Source organism: Chaetodon auriga, chromosome 4 (genome assembly GCF_051107435.1).
Source record: "Chaetodon auriga isolate fChaAug3 chromosome 4, fChaAug3.hap1, whole genome shotgun sequence".
NCBI lineage: Eukaryota > Metazoa > Chordata > Actinopteri > Chaetodontiformes > Chaetodontidae > Chaetodon > Chaetodon auriga.
Genome location: NC_135077.1, coordinates 206,055 through 226,268, shown reverse-complemented (window position 1 = coordinate 226,268; position 20,214 = coordinate 206,055). Strand labels below are relative to the sequence as shown.

General features: G+C 45.9%; 3 protein-coding genes across 5 annotated transcripts in view; 2 read left to right on the top strand and 1 right to left on the bottom strand.

The window, feature by feature from the left end:
- The window catches only part of LOC143319626 (mitogen-activated protein kinase kinase kinase kinase 3-like), a 158,724-nt gene that overhangs the window by 66,840 nt on the left and 71,670 nt on the right, over positions 1–20,214 (bottom strand). The window lies entirely within an intron of this gene.
- LOC143320028 (serum response factor-like) lies at positions 167–12,976 on the top strand. 3 transcript variants are annotated; one of them, XM_076729393.1, is made up of 8 exons: positions 167–1,042; positions 2,703–2,972; positions 3,449–3,668; positions 5,292–5,456; positions 6,665–6,772; positions 9,415–9,597; positions 11,048–11,127; positions 11,577–12,976. In XM_076729393.1, the coding sequence occupies exons 1-8, from the start codon at positions 578–580 to the stop codon at positions 11,661–11,663; spliced, it is 1,578 nt and encodes a 525-aa protein (XP_076585508.1). In that variant the 5' UTR covers positions 167–577; the 3' UTR covers positions 11,664–12,976. The 3 variants fall into 3 exon arrangements, 2 of the variants coding, with proteins under 2 accessions (XP_076585508.1, XP_076585509.1); XR_013077113.1 differs by lacking the exons at positions 11,048–11,127; positions 11,577–12,976 and adding an exon at positions 9,150–9,293 and having other exon boundaries at positions 187–1,042; positions 9,415–9,551; XM_076729394.1 differs by lacking the exon at positions 5,292–5,456 and having other exon boundaries at positions 187–1,042.
- Positions 14,243–20,158, top strand: eif4a3 (eukaryotic translation initiation factor 4A3). Its single transcript, XM_076728737.1, has 12 exons — positions 14,243–14,543; positions 15,431–15,503; positions 15,611–15,677; positions 16,103–16,165; positions 16,263–16,395; positions 17,361–17,441; positions 17,610–17,751; positions 18,244–18,382; positions 18,647–18,762; positions 18,861–18,968; positions 19,322–19,449; positions 19,977–20,158. The coding sequence occupies exons 1-12, from the start codon at positions 14,390–14,392 to the stop codon at positions 19,991–19,993; spliced, it is 1,221 nt and encodes a 406-aa protein (XP_076584852.1). The 5' UTR covers positions 14,243–14,389; the 3' UTR covers positions 19,994–20,158.

Sequence of the window (20,214 nt, the reverse complement as noted above, 5' to 3'; positions counted from 1 at the left end):
TTAACTTTAGACATTGTCTACATTAAGTCATGTGTAATACTTTAGTGCAATGTTTCCGGTGAAATATGTGATATTTTACAGAAGGAGTGTGAATACAATGCGTGCTCTACGTAGAACTATATTCCGCAGCGGGCGGATATCGTCGGGTGCTTGTCGTCACTTCCTTATGTGGAGTGGACCGTTTGTGGGGGCCGGGTCTCACTGACTACTGTTCAAACACACAACTTTATAACTTTATGCACTGATTTTGTTGAAACTGGATCATATTTTATAGGGAACATGTTTTTTGGTTTTCCCTCTGATGTCCTCCGGCTGCTCTGCCTCAGCTCGTGGTGATTGACGGAGTTCCCAGATGGACAGATAGCTTGACTTGTTGCTAAAGTAACCGCTAACTGTCGTTAGCTCATTAGCTAGCTCAGTTAGCCGTGCAGCTAAAGGTGCTGTTAGCTAAGTGCTGCGGGACTGGGAGCTCGGAGCACCGGGGGACTGTCTCTGCTGACAGCGCCAGCACAGGAGCTTTGAACCGCTGAGAGTAGGAGGCTTTCAGGCCCAGGACGGAGGGGGAATCCAGAGGGGAATGCTGGCGGGGAGCGGCGCCGGAATGGGCACCCGAACCGGAACCGGGCGAGCGGGCAACGGAACTGGGATCAGCAGCCTCACGGTGAACACGGCCGGACCGGGACCGAACACAGCCTCCGAGACCGACGGAGGCCAGTTTGACAGGGAGTACGGTCACGTTACCGAGGTAATTTACAGCGGCTCTGACCAGGACTCTGACTCCGGCGATGACGAAGACACAGCGGGTTCAGGTGGGGACAGAAGAGGCGTGAAGCGAGAGAGGAGCGAGAGGGAGGTCGGCCATCAGTCAGCACCCACCGCCGGAGGCATGAGCGGGGGTTACGTCGGGGTCAGCCCCGGGATGCCAGGAGCCAAACCCGGCAAGAAAACCAGAGGAAGAGTCAAGATCAAGATGGAGTTCATAGACAACAAACTGAGGCGATACACAACTTTCAGCAAGAGGAAGACCGGCATCATGAAGAAGGTGAGTAGAGGGAAATGCTCCTGACAGGTAACCACAGCAGAGGTGAGTCTCAGCACAGAGCACTTCCGGCCCGCTTTGGCTCTGCACTTACCTGATAGATGTTAACACAAGGGATAATGTTTCTCACGGCGTATTGATGGCTTATTGCTGCTGATTGGTTTCTGCGTGAAGCTGCTGAGCTGAAACCACCTGAGGGTCAGCAGGAGGCAGAGAATCGTTGATCACTGATTCTCCATCCTTCGCCGTCGTTCACTTGCTTTCTTCTTTAAGTACAGTTCAGTTCAGTTGAGTTCAGACCGGCTTAAGCCTTAAGTCTGAATCTCCACAGCTGACCCGTGGTCAGTAGACCTGTCTGTAGACCAGGAGCGTCCAAACCTTTCATGCCAGAGACGACATGGAGACCCGAGCCTGTAGTAAGATGATTCCTTCTAAACGTGGGTCAGTAAGTATGAGTCCTACTGGGAGTAGAGGGCTGAAGAACTGCGGACTGAAGTGGACTTCCAGAGTCCAGCAGTGTCATGGCTGTCATTGTCTTGGTTATACATTCACATGTGCTGCATCTCTTTCCTAGTCTTGAACTCCCTCTGAGGAGGCTGTCATGATGGGATGAGATGACCCCTCAGCTGGGCAGCTGCTTCCTGTGACTGACGTGGTGATAGAGACCCTCAGCGTTCACTGTTGAAGTGTTTTCAGTAGAGTCACAGGCAGCATATCAGTTGATTTTAAGCAAACTTTGGCCCGGATGAGTCAAAGCGTGAGGCCACACGTGGTGTGCGAGTCATAGTTTGGGCACCCCCGTAGTAGAGCACATGTGACTGGAGAGGTCAGTGTCCTCTGACCTCACTACACTTAGAGTGATGGCTGACCAATGAGAGGCCTCAGGTTTACTGACCTGAATGTAACCTTAATGTCAACCTGTTCACCTGCTGAGGTATCAACTATTACACATTAGAGTCTTTTATCTGAAAAACTTTATCAGCCAACTCACACAATGACGGAGGTCCACCTCTGTTTTATCAGGGCCGACAGATTATTGGTCATCAATGAGGCCAGTAACTGATGTTTGGATCTGATAAGATCTGATTAAAAAAAAAAAAGAAAATCATTGTCTAAATTTGGAAAAACCAATGGTGCATCGTAACTGAGTACATTTACTCAAGTCCTGTACTTAAGTACAATTGTGAGGTACTTGTACTTCAGAATTTTTTAGGAATTGGTGATGGTCCACGTGTCCTGGAGGATTTCAATCTCCCAAACAAATATTATCTGTGATTATGGGCCCTGTTTTCCCATGTTTTTACATCTAAGTGATCAATGAAGACAGTTTTTGAAGCTGGTCGGACTGCTCCGCTGTCTCCGCTCGTCTGTGACAGCAGCCGTCAGTGCTGATAGGCTGTCACTCATGATGTGTAACCAATCAGATGAGCGTGACTGCAGCCAGTGAGGCGGCTGTATCTCTGCCAAAGTACCACATTTTAAATCCATTTATTTTGTCGTCAGTCTGATTATTAAAATTATAACGACTGTGATCATTCTCAAAATGCTGAATATCAAAGTCTGTAATCAGTCGACCCCTAATCAATTATAATGTGGACATTGAAGAATGACAGCGCAGCTCATCACATCTGCAGCGTTCATAAATCTGCTCTGTCCCCTGCAGGCGTACGAGTTGTCCACGTTGACCGGTACTCAGGTATTGCTGCTGGTTGCCAGTGAGACGGGTCATGTGTACACCTTTGCCACCAGGAAGCTGCAGCCGATGATAACCTCTGAGACCGGCAAAGCTCTGATCCAGACCTGCCTCAACTCCCCAGACTCCCCGCCTCGCTCAGACCCCTCGTCCGACCAGAGGATGAGTGCCACAGGCTTCGAGGAGACCGACCTCACCTACCAGGTGTCTGAGACCGACGGCTGCGCAGAGGTGGCCAAGGTAACGCCCCATTCAGAGACAGTAAGGTGTGGAGGACAGGACAGCTTAGTGGTATGTTGTTTGGTTGTATACTGCACAGTTCTAATACCTGAAGACAACATCTGGAGACAAAGACTGACGACAACATCCGGAGACAGACTAAAGACAACATGCGGACAGAAGGTTTGAGGTTTTCCGTTCATTTCAGTTCAGGTACAGAGTTTGATCAAAGCGGCATCTAGTTGTCATTGGAGGAACTGCAGCTGATGCTGAACAGATGAACAGACCAAAGTCTTTATCTACGGGGGGGGGGGGGGGGGGCAGCATCTGCCTTGACCAGTTGGGTGAGAGAGAGGGACAGACAGACAGACAAACAGACAGTTAGTAACGGTCCTTGGTAGGACATGAGAGCGTGCAGGTGGAGAGGGACAGACTCAGGTGTTGTGTCTTTCTATTGTGTCTTAGCCTCGTCCTTCCTGTCTTGTCTCTCCCTGCAGGATCTGATCAAGCCAGCGTTCACCGTGTCCAACCTGCCTGGCACCACACAGTCCACACCCTCATCCTCCTCTTCTTCATCCTCCTCTTGCTCCTCCTCCTCAGTGTCCATGCAGGTGCAGACCAGCGCCCCCTCCTGGCAGCCCTCCTCCACCACCAACGGGACGGTGCTGAAGACATCGGCTGGTGTTGTGCTTCCTGGAGGCTTCACCTTGATGTCAGGTAGGAGGGTGGGCCTTCCTCTGACCTGTCCTTCACCTGCTGTCTGTTTGTCTCTGTCTCTCTGTCCCTCTCTCTCTGTGTCTGCCTGTTTGTCTGTCTGTTTGTCTCTCTCTGCCTCTCTCTCTGTCTGTCTGTCTCTGTCTCTCTCTGTCTGTCTGTCTGTCTGTCTGTCTGTTTGTCTCTCTCTGCCTCTCTCTCTCTGTCTGTCTCTGTCTGTCTGTCTCTCTGTCTGTCTGTCTCTCTGTCTGCCTCTCTGTCCGTCTGTCTCTCTGTCTGTCTGTCTGTCTGTCTCTCCGTCTGTCTGTCTGTCTCTCTGTCTGTCTGTCTGTCTGTCTGTCTCTCTGTCTCTCTGTCTGTCTGTTTGTCTCTCTCTGCCTCTCTCTCTCTCTGTCCGCCTGTCTCTCTGTCTGTCTGTTTGTCTCTCTGTGTCTGTCTGTCTGTCTGTCTGTCTCTCTGTCCGTCTCTCTCTGTGTCTGTCTGTCTTCTCTTCTTTTCATCCCCTCTGTGATTTTAGTCCTTTTGAACATCAGGTGTGTTCAGTGTGTCTGTCATTGACTCGTCATGTCTGATCACAGCTGATATCAGTCTGAGCCTCTCGATCAATAAATGAATTCCATTGATTTAATTACGTGTTTTCATAAATTCGACTGGACTTTTTGAAGACGTGATGTTTCCAGAACTCACTGATGGATGGAGTACAGTGATGGAGTAATCCTCTGCAGGAGGTTCAACACCTGAGGGGGAACTCAGGATCAGGATCAGGGTCAGAGGATCAGAGGATCAGAGGATCAGGGTCAGAGGTCAGAGGATCAGAAGGTCAGAGGATGTTTCTGACCTGGTTAGGTCTCCGTGGTATCTGATGCTGCACAGCTCACCTGGTTTAGATCGGCTCTAAATGGCTCTGTCCTTTCACTCATTCATCACATTCAGTCAATGAACTTCACTTTGATTTGTCCAGAAACTGAAGTCGTGTCCTCGTGTCATCATGAGGGGACAGGGTCAGACCTGAATCCAGTTCCTGAGTGTGATGTTTACATGTGCTGCATCAGCTGAAGGTTTCAGCCTCCAGAACGTTCCGTTAGAAATGAAGTGGAGGCTCAGAGAGCTCGTTAAGACTCCACTGTAAATGAACTCTCATTCACAGGAACTGAGCTGCTTCTCCTCTGCATCGCTCTCCATTAAAACAACCTGCTGGAGACCAAACAGTGAAGTGATTGGTCAGTTAGTGCTGAAGAAGAGTCCAATGGGGAACCGAACGGCCCCTTAATGTGAGCACACAGAGCTGAAGAGGACAACCTGTCCTGGTACCGTCCTCTCTGACTGGTCCAGGTTCAGTCTGACTGCGTTGAACCTGCTGCGTAGTACAAACCTCTGATGGAAAGACTGAACCCAGTCTGTGAGCAGCACATCAGTGACCATAAGATAAGATAAGATAAGACAAGACCATGTTTCATGTTACGCTGTCTCGTCCACATGCTTTTGTCCGTGCAGCTTCTTTAAGTGGTGTGAGGACATGTGAAGACGCCTAGAAGTTCTAACTTACCTCACAGCTTTCAGTTTGTGTTCAGTTTGTTAATAGCTAACCTGTCTCTGGCTCCGCCCCCCTCCCTCACCTGTCCACAGGTGCCCAGCTGCCCCCCGGCACACACACCATCCCTCTCAGCCAGCTGCAGGGCCAGCCGCTGGCCATTCAGGGCCCCGTGGCCCCCGGCCCTACTGCCACGCTGCACGCTCCGCCCACACAGCCGACCACGCTGCTCCGCCTCCCCGCCACTGTGTCGCTGTCAGGTCAGGACGAGGCCACGCCCCCTGCCCTGTGTGTGTGTGTGTGTCTGTGTGTGTGTGTGTCCCCTCTACTGCTTCATGACTGTAAACACCTCACAGGTCGTCAGAGATCAGATAAGATAAGACTTGATTGATCCCACGCTGGGGAGATTTAGTCATTCCAAGGGCAAACACAGCAGCACAAAGAGGTCAAAATAAAGAAGTACACAGAACAGAAGCACAACTGTGTCTGTGTACATTTGGACAGATTATAAAAAATAGCCATAAAAAGGACTGTTGCTGATATTCTTCTGAGAAAAACTACCTGATGACGTGTTGTGTTTGGTCAGTGTATAAGTACAATATGTACAGTTGCTGAAGGTACTGTGTCAGTGTGGATGATGAACAGAGTTCCTGCACAGCTGAAGCAAACATACGGCTGATGACTCGTTACACTCCTCCGCTCTATCTGTTTCACTTTGTGTTTCCTGTCCTTAAACTCCATAAACCTCACTGTGTGGAACTGATCTGGGATCAGGTTTCTGTAGCATGAGGTCAGAGACGCTGTGGAGATAAATAACAGCAGTTAATGAGCAGAACAGCTGAACTTTGAAAATGATTGAGTTTGATTGCTCGTCCGTTCATGTTGATTCAGCAGCGACTGTACGGACGTTAGCTGTAAGCTAGCTCGCAGTGGACGGGCTGACCGTCTCTGTCTTAACATTTATCACTGGTTGTTTTTCAACCCAAACAAGAGTGACAAAGACAAACTCTGTGGAACATGAGTGTAATTCCCAACACGGAGGACCGGAACTACCAACGCCAGAGTTCTGGATTGGGAAACTTTTCTCCCATGGAAGTGATCAGACTCTTTGAACGCTCCACAGGACTGTAGTCTTGCAATGATGGTTAAAGCCAGCAAGGCAACAAGGTCATACATGTGGTCAAAGACCATATTATCAACTAATGAATGTGCACACACCACCAGCTGGACAGGAGGGTGTACTACAGGTGGTCTGCATGTGGTCACTGACCGTGGTGTCGTGACCGTGTCGTGCACTGCCTGATTTTAACTTAGCGTTATGGTGATCGTCCTTGGTGTTCTGTCAAAATGACCCATGTTGGAAGTCAGTGATGGAAAGTATTTGGTTGACGTGACGGAAGACAAATACATATATATATTCATTGATGATGATTGATGATGTCATGCAGCTGACCTGTGTGTTTATCAGGAGGCGGAGTCTCTCAGCAGCTACAGACCTTCCAAGTGCAGCCCAGCAGTCAGCAGACCTCCACCAATCAGAGCAGCTCAGACATCCACAACCCCACCTCCTCCACAGGTAAGAACACGCCTCCTCCAGCGATCAGCGTGGTCCCAAATGACAACAGCACCAACCAAGCGCGGCTAAAAAGTGCTGACTTGTTAGCTTGACAGCTGTGAAACGAGACGGTCCTCACCCCCTGAGCCAAAGAACGATGAGCGCCGTGAACGAGGACCAGGACCTAGTGATGGGTGTGCAGACATGTGGTCCGTGGTTTCTGGGGGACAGGGATGATGGTGGAGGTCTTGAAGCAGGATGGTAGATGGTATGTCTCCAGGAATCACGGGGATGTTGTCAGGACTGTCCCATTGTCTTTCAAGGTTTGTAGTTGGTGGTCTGCCTGAGCCTCTTCCAGACAGAAGCAGGGTCGTTTGTTGATGTTGGTGTGTAGTATCTCAGACTCCAGACTGTTGGTAGCAGTCCTGGGGGGATTCCAGAAAGCAGGTTATGTGAAAACTCAGAGTAAGTTAAGCCTGAGATCAGGGAAACTCTGAGTTTTCCGTTCCAGAAAGAGAGCTGACTGAAACTCTGAGTCAGTCACCATGGTAACAGACTCTGTGAACATCACCTGCTCGCTGGCAGGTTCACTATAAGAAACCCTGAGTTTCTGCCTGTCTCCTCCCACGTGAAGAAAGCTGTTAGACATCAATCGCCTGTTCACTCCCAATCGGATTGATATCGAAGCCCAGCTGATTGGAAATGCTTTACGTCGCGAGAGAATCTTCAGACCCAGATTAGATGTCCTGTCGTTTCCAGAGGAATATCTGTTCGAACGCTGCCGCTTTTCATCAAACGGTATAAATTATTAGGATTAGTCAGGATTTGTAATTTAGTTTCAACCATTAACATATTTCACCCTAACCCTATTTTATATAGTTTTATATATAATTAGTTTTATATATAATGTATGTTTTATTTTTTAAAAAGACACAAGTGTACACTTGCATCTGATGTCGGCCCTCGTGTCCTGGGGGTGACAGGCTCAGGTGAGCCTCCCCCGGGAACGCCCTCACCGTCGGTCACGGTCTTGGCTGAGGGCCACCTCCTCCGCCTGTCAGAGGAGGTGGAGGTGGCCTCCACCCGTTTTTCGGGCCTCTGCCTTGTTTCTGTTGGCTGAGCAGAACTCAGATGTTAATCTCTTTTAAATTAGTATTTTATTGAGTGTTGGTGGACACATCGTCACATTTTAAATGACTTCAATACGTATGAAATAAAAACGTGTAAACATTGTATCAAGAGTTAATCTGCTCAGTGAGATGACGCATTAAAACAACATGTTGGCAGAGCTTTAAATTACTACATGAAGAAGCCACTGAATTAATATTTACCCTGTTTAATAAGTGAATTAAAAAATCAAATTCAAATCAAGGTGAGGTTCAATCATAGCTCAGTAAAACATGTCTTAACTTTCTGAATGATGTTTTTCTTTTTCATTTTTAGCTGCTTCAAAGTTTGTTTCTCCCCTGTTGGATTGCACCTAAATGAAAATCAGTTTTTATTCCTATTTCTATTTCGTACCTTCAAACTCAGGCGTTGACTCGGTCTCGTGCAGTTTCTCTCTCCTTCGCTGCTGCAGCGCTGATACATTAAATATGCGCTCAGACTCCCCGCAGGCCTGCAGTCAGACCTCCAGCTCCATCAGGGGAAAGTAACTGGATCTTTTTTTTTGTCAGTTGTCATGGTGACTCGTGGTATCGGGGCTCCATTGATGATGGCTTTTTATAGTTGTTGTCAACTCAAGGTGAACATACTCAGAGTTGATTGAACTAATTCACATCGGCTGTTCTGGAACTGGAAACTCAGAGTTTCCCACCTCAGAGTGAGTCAACTCAGAGTTCAGCGATAGACTCTGAATTTGTTGAACCTCCTACCTGGAATACCCCCCCGAAGTCTGTTCCAGTCAGTCCAGTCCAAGCAGGCCTGAAGATCCTCCACAGCTTCACTGTTCACTGATGTCCTCACAACAGGTTTACCGGCTTTAATGTCTCAGACTCAGGTGGAACAGGACGTGGTCAGAGTGACCCAGTGCAGCACGGCGGACGGACTGACAGACACCGTTTATTGTAGTGTAACAGCGATCCAGAACACTGTCTCTGGTTGGACGTTGAACAGACTGTCTGTATTTGGGGAGTTTGTGGCTGAGGTTAGCTTCGCTCTCGTAAACTAAGTGACGAGGGAGCAGAAAGGTTTAGCGTTGATGAAAAAGGATTCCAGGTGAGGAGAACAGGGTCACATCATGACACCGGCCACTGTTAGTATAAAAACAGAGTCCTCCACCTTTCTGTGTCTCCATCGGCTCCGAAGAGAAGAAACCTGCCGGCCAATCGTTGTCCGATGAACAAGATATTTCTGTTAGCTGTGTACGAAGTTGACGTCACCTTTCCCTGTCCTCCAGCGTCTCACTGCGTGGACGAAGATGAAGGCATCTTTGACCCTAATGTCCAATAGTTCCACTGAAAACACGCGAGCAGTGGGAAGTCAATCTGCTGGATCTGTTCCTCTGATGTTCCTGAGCTCTTCTCTGGTGAACGAGCTCCAGGTACCACAGCAAAAAACTGAATTTAGAAACGCCCACAGGGCGAGGCGACCGTCCATGGCGGAACTGTTCTGATTGGATCATCTGAACCTGATCGGTCGAATCTGTCTCTTCCTCTCTGCAGCCAGTCTTCCTACCTCTGTCGTCTCCTCCTCCTCTTCCTCGTCATCCTCGGTGGCAGGTCACATGATGTATCCTGGCGGTCATACGGTCATGTATGCGGCACCAACACCCTCGCTGGGCGACGGCAGCCTCACCGTCCTCAACACCTTCCCCCCGACGGGCCACACCCAGTCACATGACCCTGGTACGACCCTGTTTCTATGGTTACAACCACCATGATTACATTGTTACAATTGTTGTTGTTACTTCTTGTTGTTGTTGTCATTGTTATTATTGTTACTTATTTATTGTTGTCATTGTTATTATTGTCACTTCTTGCTGTTGTTGTCATTGTTATTATTGTTACTTATTTGTTGTTGTTGTTGTTGTCATTGTTATTATTGTTACTTATTTATCGTTGTTGTCATTGTTATTATTGTTACTTATTTGTTGTTGTTGTCATTGTTATTATTTTTACTTGTTATTTATTGTTGTTGTCATTGTTATTATTGTTACTTATTTATCGTTGTTGTCATTGTTATTATTTTTACTTGTTATTTATTGTTGTTGTCATTGTTATTATTGTCACTTCTTGCTGTTGTTGTCATTGTTATTATTGTTACTTATTTGTTGTTGTTGTCATTGTTATTATTGTTACTAATTTATTGTTGTTGTCATTGTTATTATTGTTACTTGTTATTTGTTGTTGTCATTGTTATTGTTACTTATTTATTGTTGTTGTCATTGTTATTATTGTTACTTCTTGCTGTTGTTGTCATTGTTATTATTGTTACTTATTTGTTGTTGTTGTCATTGTTATTATTTTTACTTGTTATTTATTGTTGTTGTCATTGTTATTATTGTCACTTCTTGCTGTTGTTGTCATTGGTATAATTGTTACTTATTTGTTGTTGTCATTGTTATTATTGTTACTTATTGATCGTTGTTGTCATTGTTATTATTTTTACTTGTTATTTATTGTTGTTGTCATTGTTATTATTGTCACTTCTTGCTGTTGTTGTCATTGTTATTATTGTTACTTATTTGTTGTTGTTGTCATTGTTATTATTGTTACTTATTTATTGTTGTTGTCATTGTTATTATTGTTACTTGTTATTTGTTGTTGTCATTGTTATTGTTACTTATTTATTGTTGTTGTCATTGTTATTATTGTTACTTCTTGCTGTTGTTGTCATTGTTATTATTGTTACTTATTTGTTGTTGTTGTCATTGTTATTATTTTTACTTGTTATTTATTGTTGTTGTCATTGTTATTATTGTCACTTCTTGCTGTTGTTGTCATTGGTATTATTGTTACTTATTTGTTGTTGTCATTGTTATTATTGTTAGTTGTTATTTGTTGTTGTCATTGTTATTATTGTCACTTCTTGCTGTTTTTGTCATTGTTATTATTGTTACTTATTTGTTGTTGTCATTGTTACTTATTTGTTGTTGTTGTCATTGTTATTATTGTTACTTATTTATTGTTGTTGTCATTGTTATTATTGTTACTTGTTATTTGTTGTTGTTGTCGTTGTTATTATTGTCACTTCTTGCTGTTGTTGTCATTGTTATTATTGTTACCTGTTATTTGTTGTTGTTGTCATTACTATACGTTACGCTTGTTGGTGACACTTGTTGTTTATGTCTTTCAGGCTCTCTCCCGCAGGTCTTCCTCACCTCGCTTCCTCCAGTCGCTGCTCAGATCCCAGTTTCTGCAGTCCAGCTCCACCCAGTAACTGAACACTGACACTGCTGATACTGCTGATACTACTACTGATACTACTGATACTACTGATACTACTGATACTACTAATACTACTAATACTACTAATACTACTACTGATACTGCTGACACTGCTGACACTACTGATACAACTACTGATACAACTACTGATACTACTGATACTACTAATACTATTAATACTACTGATACTACTGATACAACTACTGATACTGCTGATACTACTGATACTGATACTGCTGATACTACTGTTGATACTACTGATACTACTACTAATGCTACTACTGATAATACTGATACTACTGCTGACACTGCTGATACTACTACTGACACTACTGATACTACTGATACTGCTGATACTACTCCTGATACTCCTGATACTGCTGATACATGTCGAGCAGCTCCTGCAGTGACTCCTGTTGTCTGTGCTTCTTGTTCAGATGGTCATCAGTCAGCAGAGCAGCAGCAGTAACCTGACGGAGCTGCAGGTTGTCAGTCTGGACGTCCACCAATCAAAAGAAGACTGACCGTCACGTGACTGTCTCTCTCTCTCACACACACACACACACACACACACACACACACACGCACAGCTGGATTCCGTGGTCAACATCAAAGACTGGCAACACTTTTTTTTCTTCTCAGTTCCTGTTGGGTTGTTGTGATGATGCGGTCAGTTTCCTCTTTACCAGTGTAGACACAGGTGAGGCACCTGGAGGAGACTCTGAGCTTCATGAGAACAAGTTCTTTTATTCCTGGAAGGTCTGAAATTCATAACAGCGTAAGAGTGAAGTCTTGTGACTTTTTTATCAAAATAAACTCAAGAGACGGTGATGTCATCAGACTGATGTGGGGGGGGGGGGGGTATTTTTCTTATGAATGTTTCTTTGTTTCTGCTTGTTTTTTTTTTTCACTTTGTGATTTAAAAAACAGCCGTTGCCAAAAACGTCTGAGGTGTTCGGTCCAGCACAGACGCTCCTTATCTGAAGAACTTCAGCTGTACGAACCGTCGTTCCTGCTCGCTGCTCAGCCTGCAGACAGGAAGCCTGACGTGAAGACGCTCGAGAGCGCACTTCATGTTGAAAACAAAGGTAAAGGGACGTGTGTGACATCACTTCCTGGTAGTGGAAAACTTGGATTTTGACGTGTAAACGTGCTGATGTCGACTCAGTGACCAGTGGTCTGTTGACAGTAATGGTTTCGGTAACGAGTGGCTTTGATCTTGCACAAATGTGAGAAAGGACAGTAAAGTGAAGATGTAGAGGCTGAAAAGTTTAGTTTTGAAGGACATGATTTAGAATAATTATAAGCTAAAATGCTTTTATGGGATCAATAATGATCAGTGCAGATGATGTTTATCAGAGGACAACAGATACCGTGTGTTTCTACTGTGAACATCAGTACATAAAGCACAAACTGCGTGCGTGAGTGAGTGTGTACACGTTCATGTGTGTACACCTACTTCATTGCTGAACTGTTGGTGCGTTTGAGGACACTTGGCCATATGAAAACTGACTCGTTCAGGCACTGGAAGACAAACGGGACTCGAAGATGAACTGATGAGCGTTTTCATCCTGATCTGGATTCAGCTTCAGTCTGCAGGTTTTCTGTTTGTGATGGATCTGCAGGACCTTGTCTGCGGAGGTCTTTTATAAACTGAACTGTATTTTTTAGACTTTTTGACCTTGAAGTCACAAAGTGAAGCAGGTCAGTCCTCAGCGGTCTGACCTAATGTTATTCATGTACATGTCATTGGTTCATGTTTGTTAGCAGCAGCTTGTTTCTTCTGAACTGAGCTGAAGAACTCAATCAATAATCAGTCAATTAAAAGACTTTTGGAGAGGACGTGTGTCATTGTGATGTTGAGCCAACCAGGCATCTTCCCCAGGGTCACTAAGATGATGAGTTTATGGGATCTTTATTAACTCCAAGTCTGTTTGGGAATAAACTGAATCTGAAAGCTGAATTTAGTGAGATCTTCACGGTGCTCCTGCAGGTTTACTTGGTCCTGGGGCCTCATCGTGTAGAAGGGCCCTGCATGAGCATGCACTCAGATGATGTACAGTACCTGAGAGACAAGTAATCAGACGCCAGTGGATCATCAGGAATTAACAGCTCCACTTCATCTGTTTCTGTCTCCTGAGCTAAAAGCTGAAGTTCAGCTGCAGCTTTTACACCAGCGAAGAAGAATGAATCTCTAGAAAATGACTGAGAGCCGCTGACCGCTGACCCTGTCTTCTTCTCTTCCTCTATTTTTACCCCTCTCGTCAAAAAATCACGCTTTGATTACAAAACGTCCAACAGAAAACTATACTGCATACAGAGTACGCGTACATAGATATATTCTTCATACAGATATACAGTATGTACTGCATACAGAGATAAATACTTCATACAAAGATATGTATACTTCACACACAGATATATACTTCATACATAGATGTAGTGCATATGGAGATATATACTTCATACATAGATGTACTGCATACAGAGATATGTACTGCATACATTGATGTACTGCATACAGAGATATATACGTCATACATTGATGTACTGCATACAGAGATATATACTTCATACATTGATATATTGCATACAGAGATATATACTTCATACATTGATGTACTGCATACAGAGATATATACGTCATACATTGATGTACTGCATACAGAGATATATACGTCATACATTGATGTACTGCATACAGAGATATATACTTCATACATTGATGTATTGCATACAGAGATATATACGTCATACATTGATGTATTGCATACAGAGATATATACGTCATACATTGATGTACTGCATACAGAGATATATACTTCATACATTGATGTATTGCATACAGAGATATATACGTCATACATTGATGTATTGCATACAGAGATATATACTTCATACATTGATGTATTGCATTCAGAGATATATACGTCATACATTGATGTACTGCATACAGAGATATATACGTCATACATTGATGTATTGCATACAGAGATATATACTTCATACATTGATGTACTGCATACAGAGATTTCTAGACGTTACACAGTCAGGACCCACATGTATCTGTGCGCTTCACAGGCGTGACGTCAGTAACGTCGTCGCTTTTTGAAACGTCATCCGCGCGACACATGCGGCGGTCTTTCTTTTCCCCGTGTTAACGGTTAGCAGTTAGCTGAGAGGAGCCGAGAACGTTCGAGTTTTACCGGATTCTGTGTGAGTTTTAGCTGAATAAAGACATCTGAGGAAGATGGCTGCTGCCGGGGCGCAGGGCAGGAAGAGGCTCCTGAGGGAAGAGGACATGACCAAGGTGGAATTTGAGACCAGCGAGGAGGTGGACGTCACCCCCACCTTCGACACGATGGGCCTCCGAGAGGACCTGCTACGCGGCATCTACGCCTACGGTAGGCCGAGGATCCCGCGGCCTCCGGGGAATGCTAAAGCTAACTGTTCATTACCGTGGTTCTTTTCTCCTTCTTCTTTTTAGAGAGAGCAGGTTAACCTAACTGTTGGCATAGTTTCGTTCATGTTTAGATATGTAGTATAAGCTATAAAAAGAGTATATATAGTTACTAAAGTGTTCAGCGCAGTTCGGTTAGCATTAGCATTAGCCATCCGTACTCCCTCCAAGTCGGCTTGCTGCGCAGTTAACCGCCTCTACATTTCTTCGTCTCTGTGTGGTGAAACAAAGCTGAAGTCTTTCTGTGCCGATCACAAGATTCAATCTTGAGTTAATTCATCGTATGTTTGAGCTGTGGTTTTCACTGTTAGGACCGCATTGACGGCAGTGAGTCAGTTTACGGCAGCAGAGAAACGGTTACCCGCTGGATGAAAACACGGCCTTCTGTTTCTTATGTGGTTTGCAAATTAATGAAGATGATTGAAGCGCCAAAACGAGTTTTTGGTGTCGGTCGATCTGCAGTAAATAATGAAAATACTCGAACTCGTCTGATGGTGATGTGAACTCCGCTTCTTCATTGTTTACTCGTTAATCTCTACTATTACAGTTTGCATTGACGTTCGTTACAGTAGGAACGAGCCTGGTCTTTAAGTTTTGGACTTCTTGTTGCTTCCGTCATATCCGGTGTTGATTTCAGACCTTGTTGCTTAGACCTGCTGGCTTTACTCATCTGAAGATGAAAAGCATCAAAAGCAGGATGTTAAAACACATCAAGTCAACGGGTCCTGGGAGACTAGTGACCTCTGACTGACTGCAGATGAGAGGGACATGGAGACAGAAATGTGGAGTTTTCACAGCTGGTTCATTGACTGAGTTTGTCTTTTCCTTCAGGTTTTGAGAAGCCGTCGGCCATCCAGCAGAGGGCCATCAAACAGATCATCAAAGGCAGAGACGTCATCGCCCAGTAAAAACTCTAGAAACTGACCTCACTGATTTGACATACTGTAATGATTCGTGCCGTTGTGTAAAGACCCATAATGTCCTCTAACAGCTGGTGTCTGATCTGTTCAGGTCTCAGTCTGGAACAGGAAAGACAGCCACCTTCTGTGTGTCGGTGCTGCAGTGTCTCGACATCCAGGTCAGTGTGCTGGAATGCAGGAACAGTTCTAGAAACCAGGAACTGTTATAGGAACTCAAAGACTTGACCTTTGTGTCAGCAGGATGGACACTGAGGCCCAAACTGCACTGATACAGAATTCGGGATTGAAAGGTTTAATTTGTCACAATCACAATAATGTGGATGAACTCGATTTTAAAATTGTAGAAAATCCTGTAGGTCCTGGATCCTGTCCTGTAGTTTGAAGTGTCAGCAGCTTCTAGAGATGACTAACATGAGATGCTGTTTCTTCTTGGCTGACAGGAAGTCCATTCAGCAGTGTGATACAGATCATGACGATGAGGATGTCACTGTATTGAGAAACAGTACTGAGTTTACCTGGTCTACAGGTTCACCTGTGCAGGTGTTGAGGCGAGGTCATGCAGTGATGTGCTTGCTCTCTGCAGGTGAGGGAGACCCAGGCTCTGATCCTCGCTCCAACCAGAGAGCTGGCTGGACAGATTCAGAAGGTAAGCCCGCCCACACCGTCACACCCAGCCAGTCATCTGTGCAGGGAGTGCTATGTGCTGGTTTCTGATTGGCTGCCTCCCTGTTTTGTGTGTTCAGGTGCTGCTGGCTCTGGGAGACTACATGAATGTCCAGTGTCACGCCTGCATCGGAGGGACCAACGTGGGGGAGGACATCAGGAAACTGGACTACGGTCAGCACGTGGTGGCCGGGACACCGGGACGAGTGTTTGGTGAGTTTAACCACCGTCGCCAGCAGGAGGCGCTGCACACACACCGTCTCACACACAAACACACACACACACACACAGTAGAAAACTGTCCCTGACTGAGGTTTGCACAGCCATGAAAACCTGGAAACGCCGTGTGGTATTTAAAGATTGCATTAACTGAAAACGTCCTGGAGATTAGCGTCTCATGGGAGTTTGATGAGTATCATCTTTAAACATGAGCAGCGCCGTCGGCAGGATGACGCGTTTCCCGGAGTGACATCAGTGTTTGAGTTGGATGGAGCTGGACAGTCTGGTTAAAGGTCTCAGAGGGACCACAGCTTTCAGGGCTGAGCCTGCTCTCCTAGAACCTGGAGTGACCAACATTCTGCTTGTGCAGGCCTCTCCTTCTCAGGCCATCACCACCCTCAAGCACAGACACGCCCACTTCACGATGTCAACTGTCCTTACCTGGCCAGCGCGCCACAGTAGAACACCTGCTGTTCGCCACGAGGGAGTCGGCTGTGCTGTAACAGGCCAGCAGAGCGTCATTGTGTTTCTGATGGGACACCGACGCGTTCTGTCCTTCCCCTCAACGGCCGTCCTTACAGTATGTGACTTTGGTTGATGGTAGAACGCTTGACGACACTGCGTCACTCACCACCAACCAGGTGCCCACGAAGCGAGAAGCTGAGGAAGATGTCCACGGAGGACGGTAAGAGAGACTAAGCAACAGGCCGAACACGAGTCATCGTCAGACTCTCTCAGTCTGTATCGTGAATGACTGCGTTCAGCTGACGGCTCTGTGGGACAGAGGACAGAAGACTTTCTGTGAAACACTGCAGATAAAGATCATTCTGGCAAAAAGACAAAGGGACGACACAGCAGACGAGGAAAAAGTCCAATCTCTGTCCAGTCAAACCTGCTGAAATATGAGTGGCAGCAGCTTCTCTAACAGCTCAGTCAGGTTTGTTGTTGTTTTTCTGCAGATATGATTCGGCGCAGAAGTCTGAGGACGAGAGCCATCAAGATGCTGGTTCTGGACGAAGCTGACGAGATGCTCAACAAAGGTGAGACGTGAGCATGTGCAGGTGTGTCACCTGGAGACTAACACACCTGGAGAAAGCGTCTCTGTAGGGGTGGTACCACTGAGCTCAATTCTGGGAAACTGTGGCCAAAAAAATGTGAACAGAGATGAAGGACAGCTCCGTCACACTGGTTCACTGCTGTCTCTCCAGGGTTTAAGGAGCAGATCTACGACGTGTACCGTTACCTGCCTCCAGCCACACAGGTGGTTCTGATCAGTGCCACACTGCCTCACGAGATCCTGGAGATGACCAACAAGTTCATGACAGACCCCATCCGCATCCTGGTCAAACGGTCAGTACAGAACAGCCAGTGACATCCAGGAAGAGACACAAAGTGTCTACAGTGAGACATGTTCAGATCCAGCAAGTTCATCACTAACAGTCTCTGTGTCTCTGTTTCTGTCTGTCTCTGTGTGTGTGTGTGTTTCTCTCTCTGTCTGTCTCTGTGTCTCTCTCTGTCTGTCTGTCTCTCTGTGTGTGTGTGTGTTTCTCTCTGTCTGTCTCTGTGTCTCTCTCTGTCTGTCTCTGTGTGTGTGTGTGTTTCTCTCTGTCTGTCTCTGTGTCTCTCTCTGTCTGTCTGTCTCTCTGTGTGTGTGTGTGTTTCTCTCTCTGTCTGTCTCTGTGTCTCTCTCTGTCTGTCTCTCTGTGTGTGTGTGTGTTTCTCTCTGTCTGTCTCTGTGTCTCTCTCTGTCTGTCTGTCTGTCTCTCTGTGTGTGTGTGTTTCTCTCTCTGTCTGTCTGTCTGTCTCTCTCTCGCTCTCTCTGTGTCTCTGTCTCGTCCTCAGTGATGAGTTGACTCTGGAGGGCATAAAGCAGTTCTTCGTGGCCGTGGAGAGAGAGGAGTGGAAGTTTGACACTCTGTGTGACCTGTACGACACTCTGACCATCACACAGGCCGTCATCTTCTGCAACACCAAGAGGAAGGTCAGACACACACACACACACACACACACACACACACACACACACACACTCTTAAATGATCAATCAAACAGTGACAAACAGTTCAGAGAATTGTTGATTTTTTTGTATTTTTTTAGATTGATTGGCCGTCACAATGATTGATGATCAATAAATGGGCGGATCGTTGCAGCTCTGTATGAAACAAACAGGAGCTGAGCGAGCAGGGCCTGCAGCAGCAGAGCATGCTGGGAAGGTTTAGTCTGTGTGTGTGTGTGTGTTTTTCAGGTGGACTGGCTGACAGAGAAGATGAGGGAGGCCAACTTCACGGTGTCCTCCATGCACGGAGACATGCCTCAGAAAGAGAGGGAGTCCATCATGAAGGAGTTCAGATCAGGAGCCAGGTACATAGACCAAGACCAGGACCAGGACCAGGACCCGAATCACTTGTCCTTCTCTGAGGCTGTGACACAAATGTTGATGTCGTTCTGCTTGTTTTCAGTCGCGTCTTGATCTCTACGGATGTTTGGGCTCGGGGTTTAGATGTTCCTCAAGTTTCTCTGATCATCAACTACGACCTGCCGAACAACAGAGAGCTCTACATCCACAGGTACGCCTCACCTGGAGGAAGGCGTTCCTCACAGCTGCTGCTCAACATGTGGTTCATCTGAAAAGTGATCAAAGTCAAAGATTCAAACAGAAAATGGACAGAAATGAAAGAAACCCTTTTGTTTCCATCCTTTAGTGGTGTGTCATTGATGGGGCGGGACATATACCTGAGGGGCGGGGTCTGAGCAGTTAATGCATTTCACAGTGTCTTCATTTTCTCTTCAGGGTTTCTGCTGTTTGACATTTCCTTTAATTACCGAAGAAATTCAAACTTTTGTTTCTGGCTGAATTTATGCTGCAGAATGTTCTGGAAACTGTGTGTAATGGCCTGACATGACCTCTGACCTCCTTCAGGATTGGTCGGTCCGGTCGTTATGGTCGTAAAGGAGTGGCCATCAACTTTGTGAAGAACGATGACATCAGGATCCTGCGGGACATTGAGCAGTACTACTCCACCCAGATCGACGAGATGCCCATGAACGGTACAAGTTGTCCAATCACACGCTGGCTGCCTCTGATGTCACAGCTCAGAACAAGAACAGCCAATCAGTATGAGGCTGAGTGTTATTTTGATGAGCTTTCCGCTTCTAGAAATCAATAAATCAGAACCGTAAAGAAAAGCCCTTTGTACTCAGTTCAGAGACTTAAAGGTGCTCCACCTTTCATCTCCCTGCTCTGCCCTTCATCTAACGTTTAAAGGACCAAAAGCAGTGAAGTAGCTGATCCGGTGTGTTAGCTTCTGCGTTAGCATAGCCTCCAGAGTCTGAGTTTGTTAATCAATTAGCCGATGGACAGAAAATGAATCTGCAGTGATTTTGATCTTCAGATAATCGTTGAAGTAAAATTTCAAACGGAACTTCTGTTGACGATGATTACCTGTGAATTCACAGGTAAGGTGACGAGTTAGCGAGTGTTAGCTAACATAAAGAGCTAGTAGATGTTAGCCAGCCAGAGCAGGGCTCCTGTGATTGGCCGCTGCCGCACTGACATGTTTGTTTTGTCTCTGCAGTCGCCGACCTGATCTGATGGAACCTGGATGATGTCACATTGGAACCCCGCCCCTTTTACTTCTGCTTCCTGTCTTTGTTTTTTTTTTTTTTTTTAATAGTTTTAGGGTGTATTTCTTAATTTGACTGTTGAGGTGAAAACGACTTAAGACTTGTTTTTGTAAATAAAGTTGTTTTGGTCCCACGTCCGTTTGTCCTCGTCTGTCTGAAGTGGCGTCGACGTCACGTCTGCAGCACTTC

Coding starts and splice junctions, on each gene's coding strand:
- LOC143320028 (XM_076729393.1), top strand. CDS start 578: ATGCTGGCGGGGAGCGGCGCCGGAATGGGCACCCGAACCGGAACCGGG. Junction 6,773..9,414: donor CAACCCCACCTCCTCCACAG/GTAAGAACACGC, acceptor TCCTCTCTGCAG/CCAGTCTTCCTACCTCTGTC. Junction 9,598..11,047: donor CACCCAGTCACATGACCCTG/GTACGACCCTGT, acceptor TATGTCTTTCAG/GCTCTCTCCCGCAGGTCTTC.
- eif4a3 (XM_076728737.1), top strand. CDS start 14,390: ATGGCTGCTGCCGGGGCGCAGGGCAGGAAGAGGCTCCTGAGGGAAGAG. Junction 14,544..15,430: donor ACGCGGCATCTACGCCTACG/GTAGGCCGAGGA, acceptor CTTTTCCTTCAG/GTTTTGAGAAGCCGTCGGCC. Junction 18,969..19,321: donor AGAGAGCTCTACATCCACAG/GTACGCCTCACC, acceptor GACCTCCTTCAG/GATTGGTCGGTCCGGTCGTT.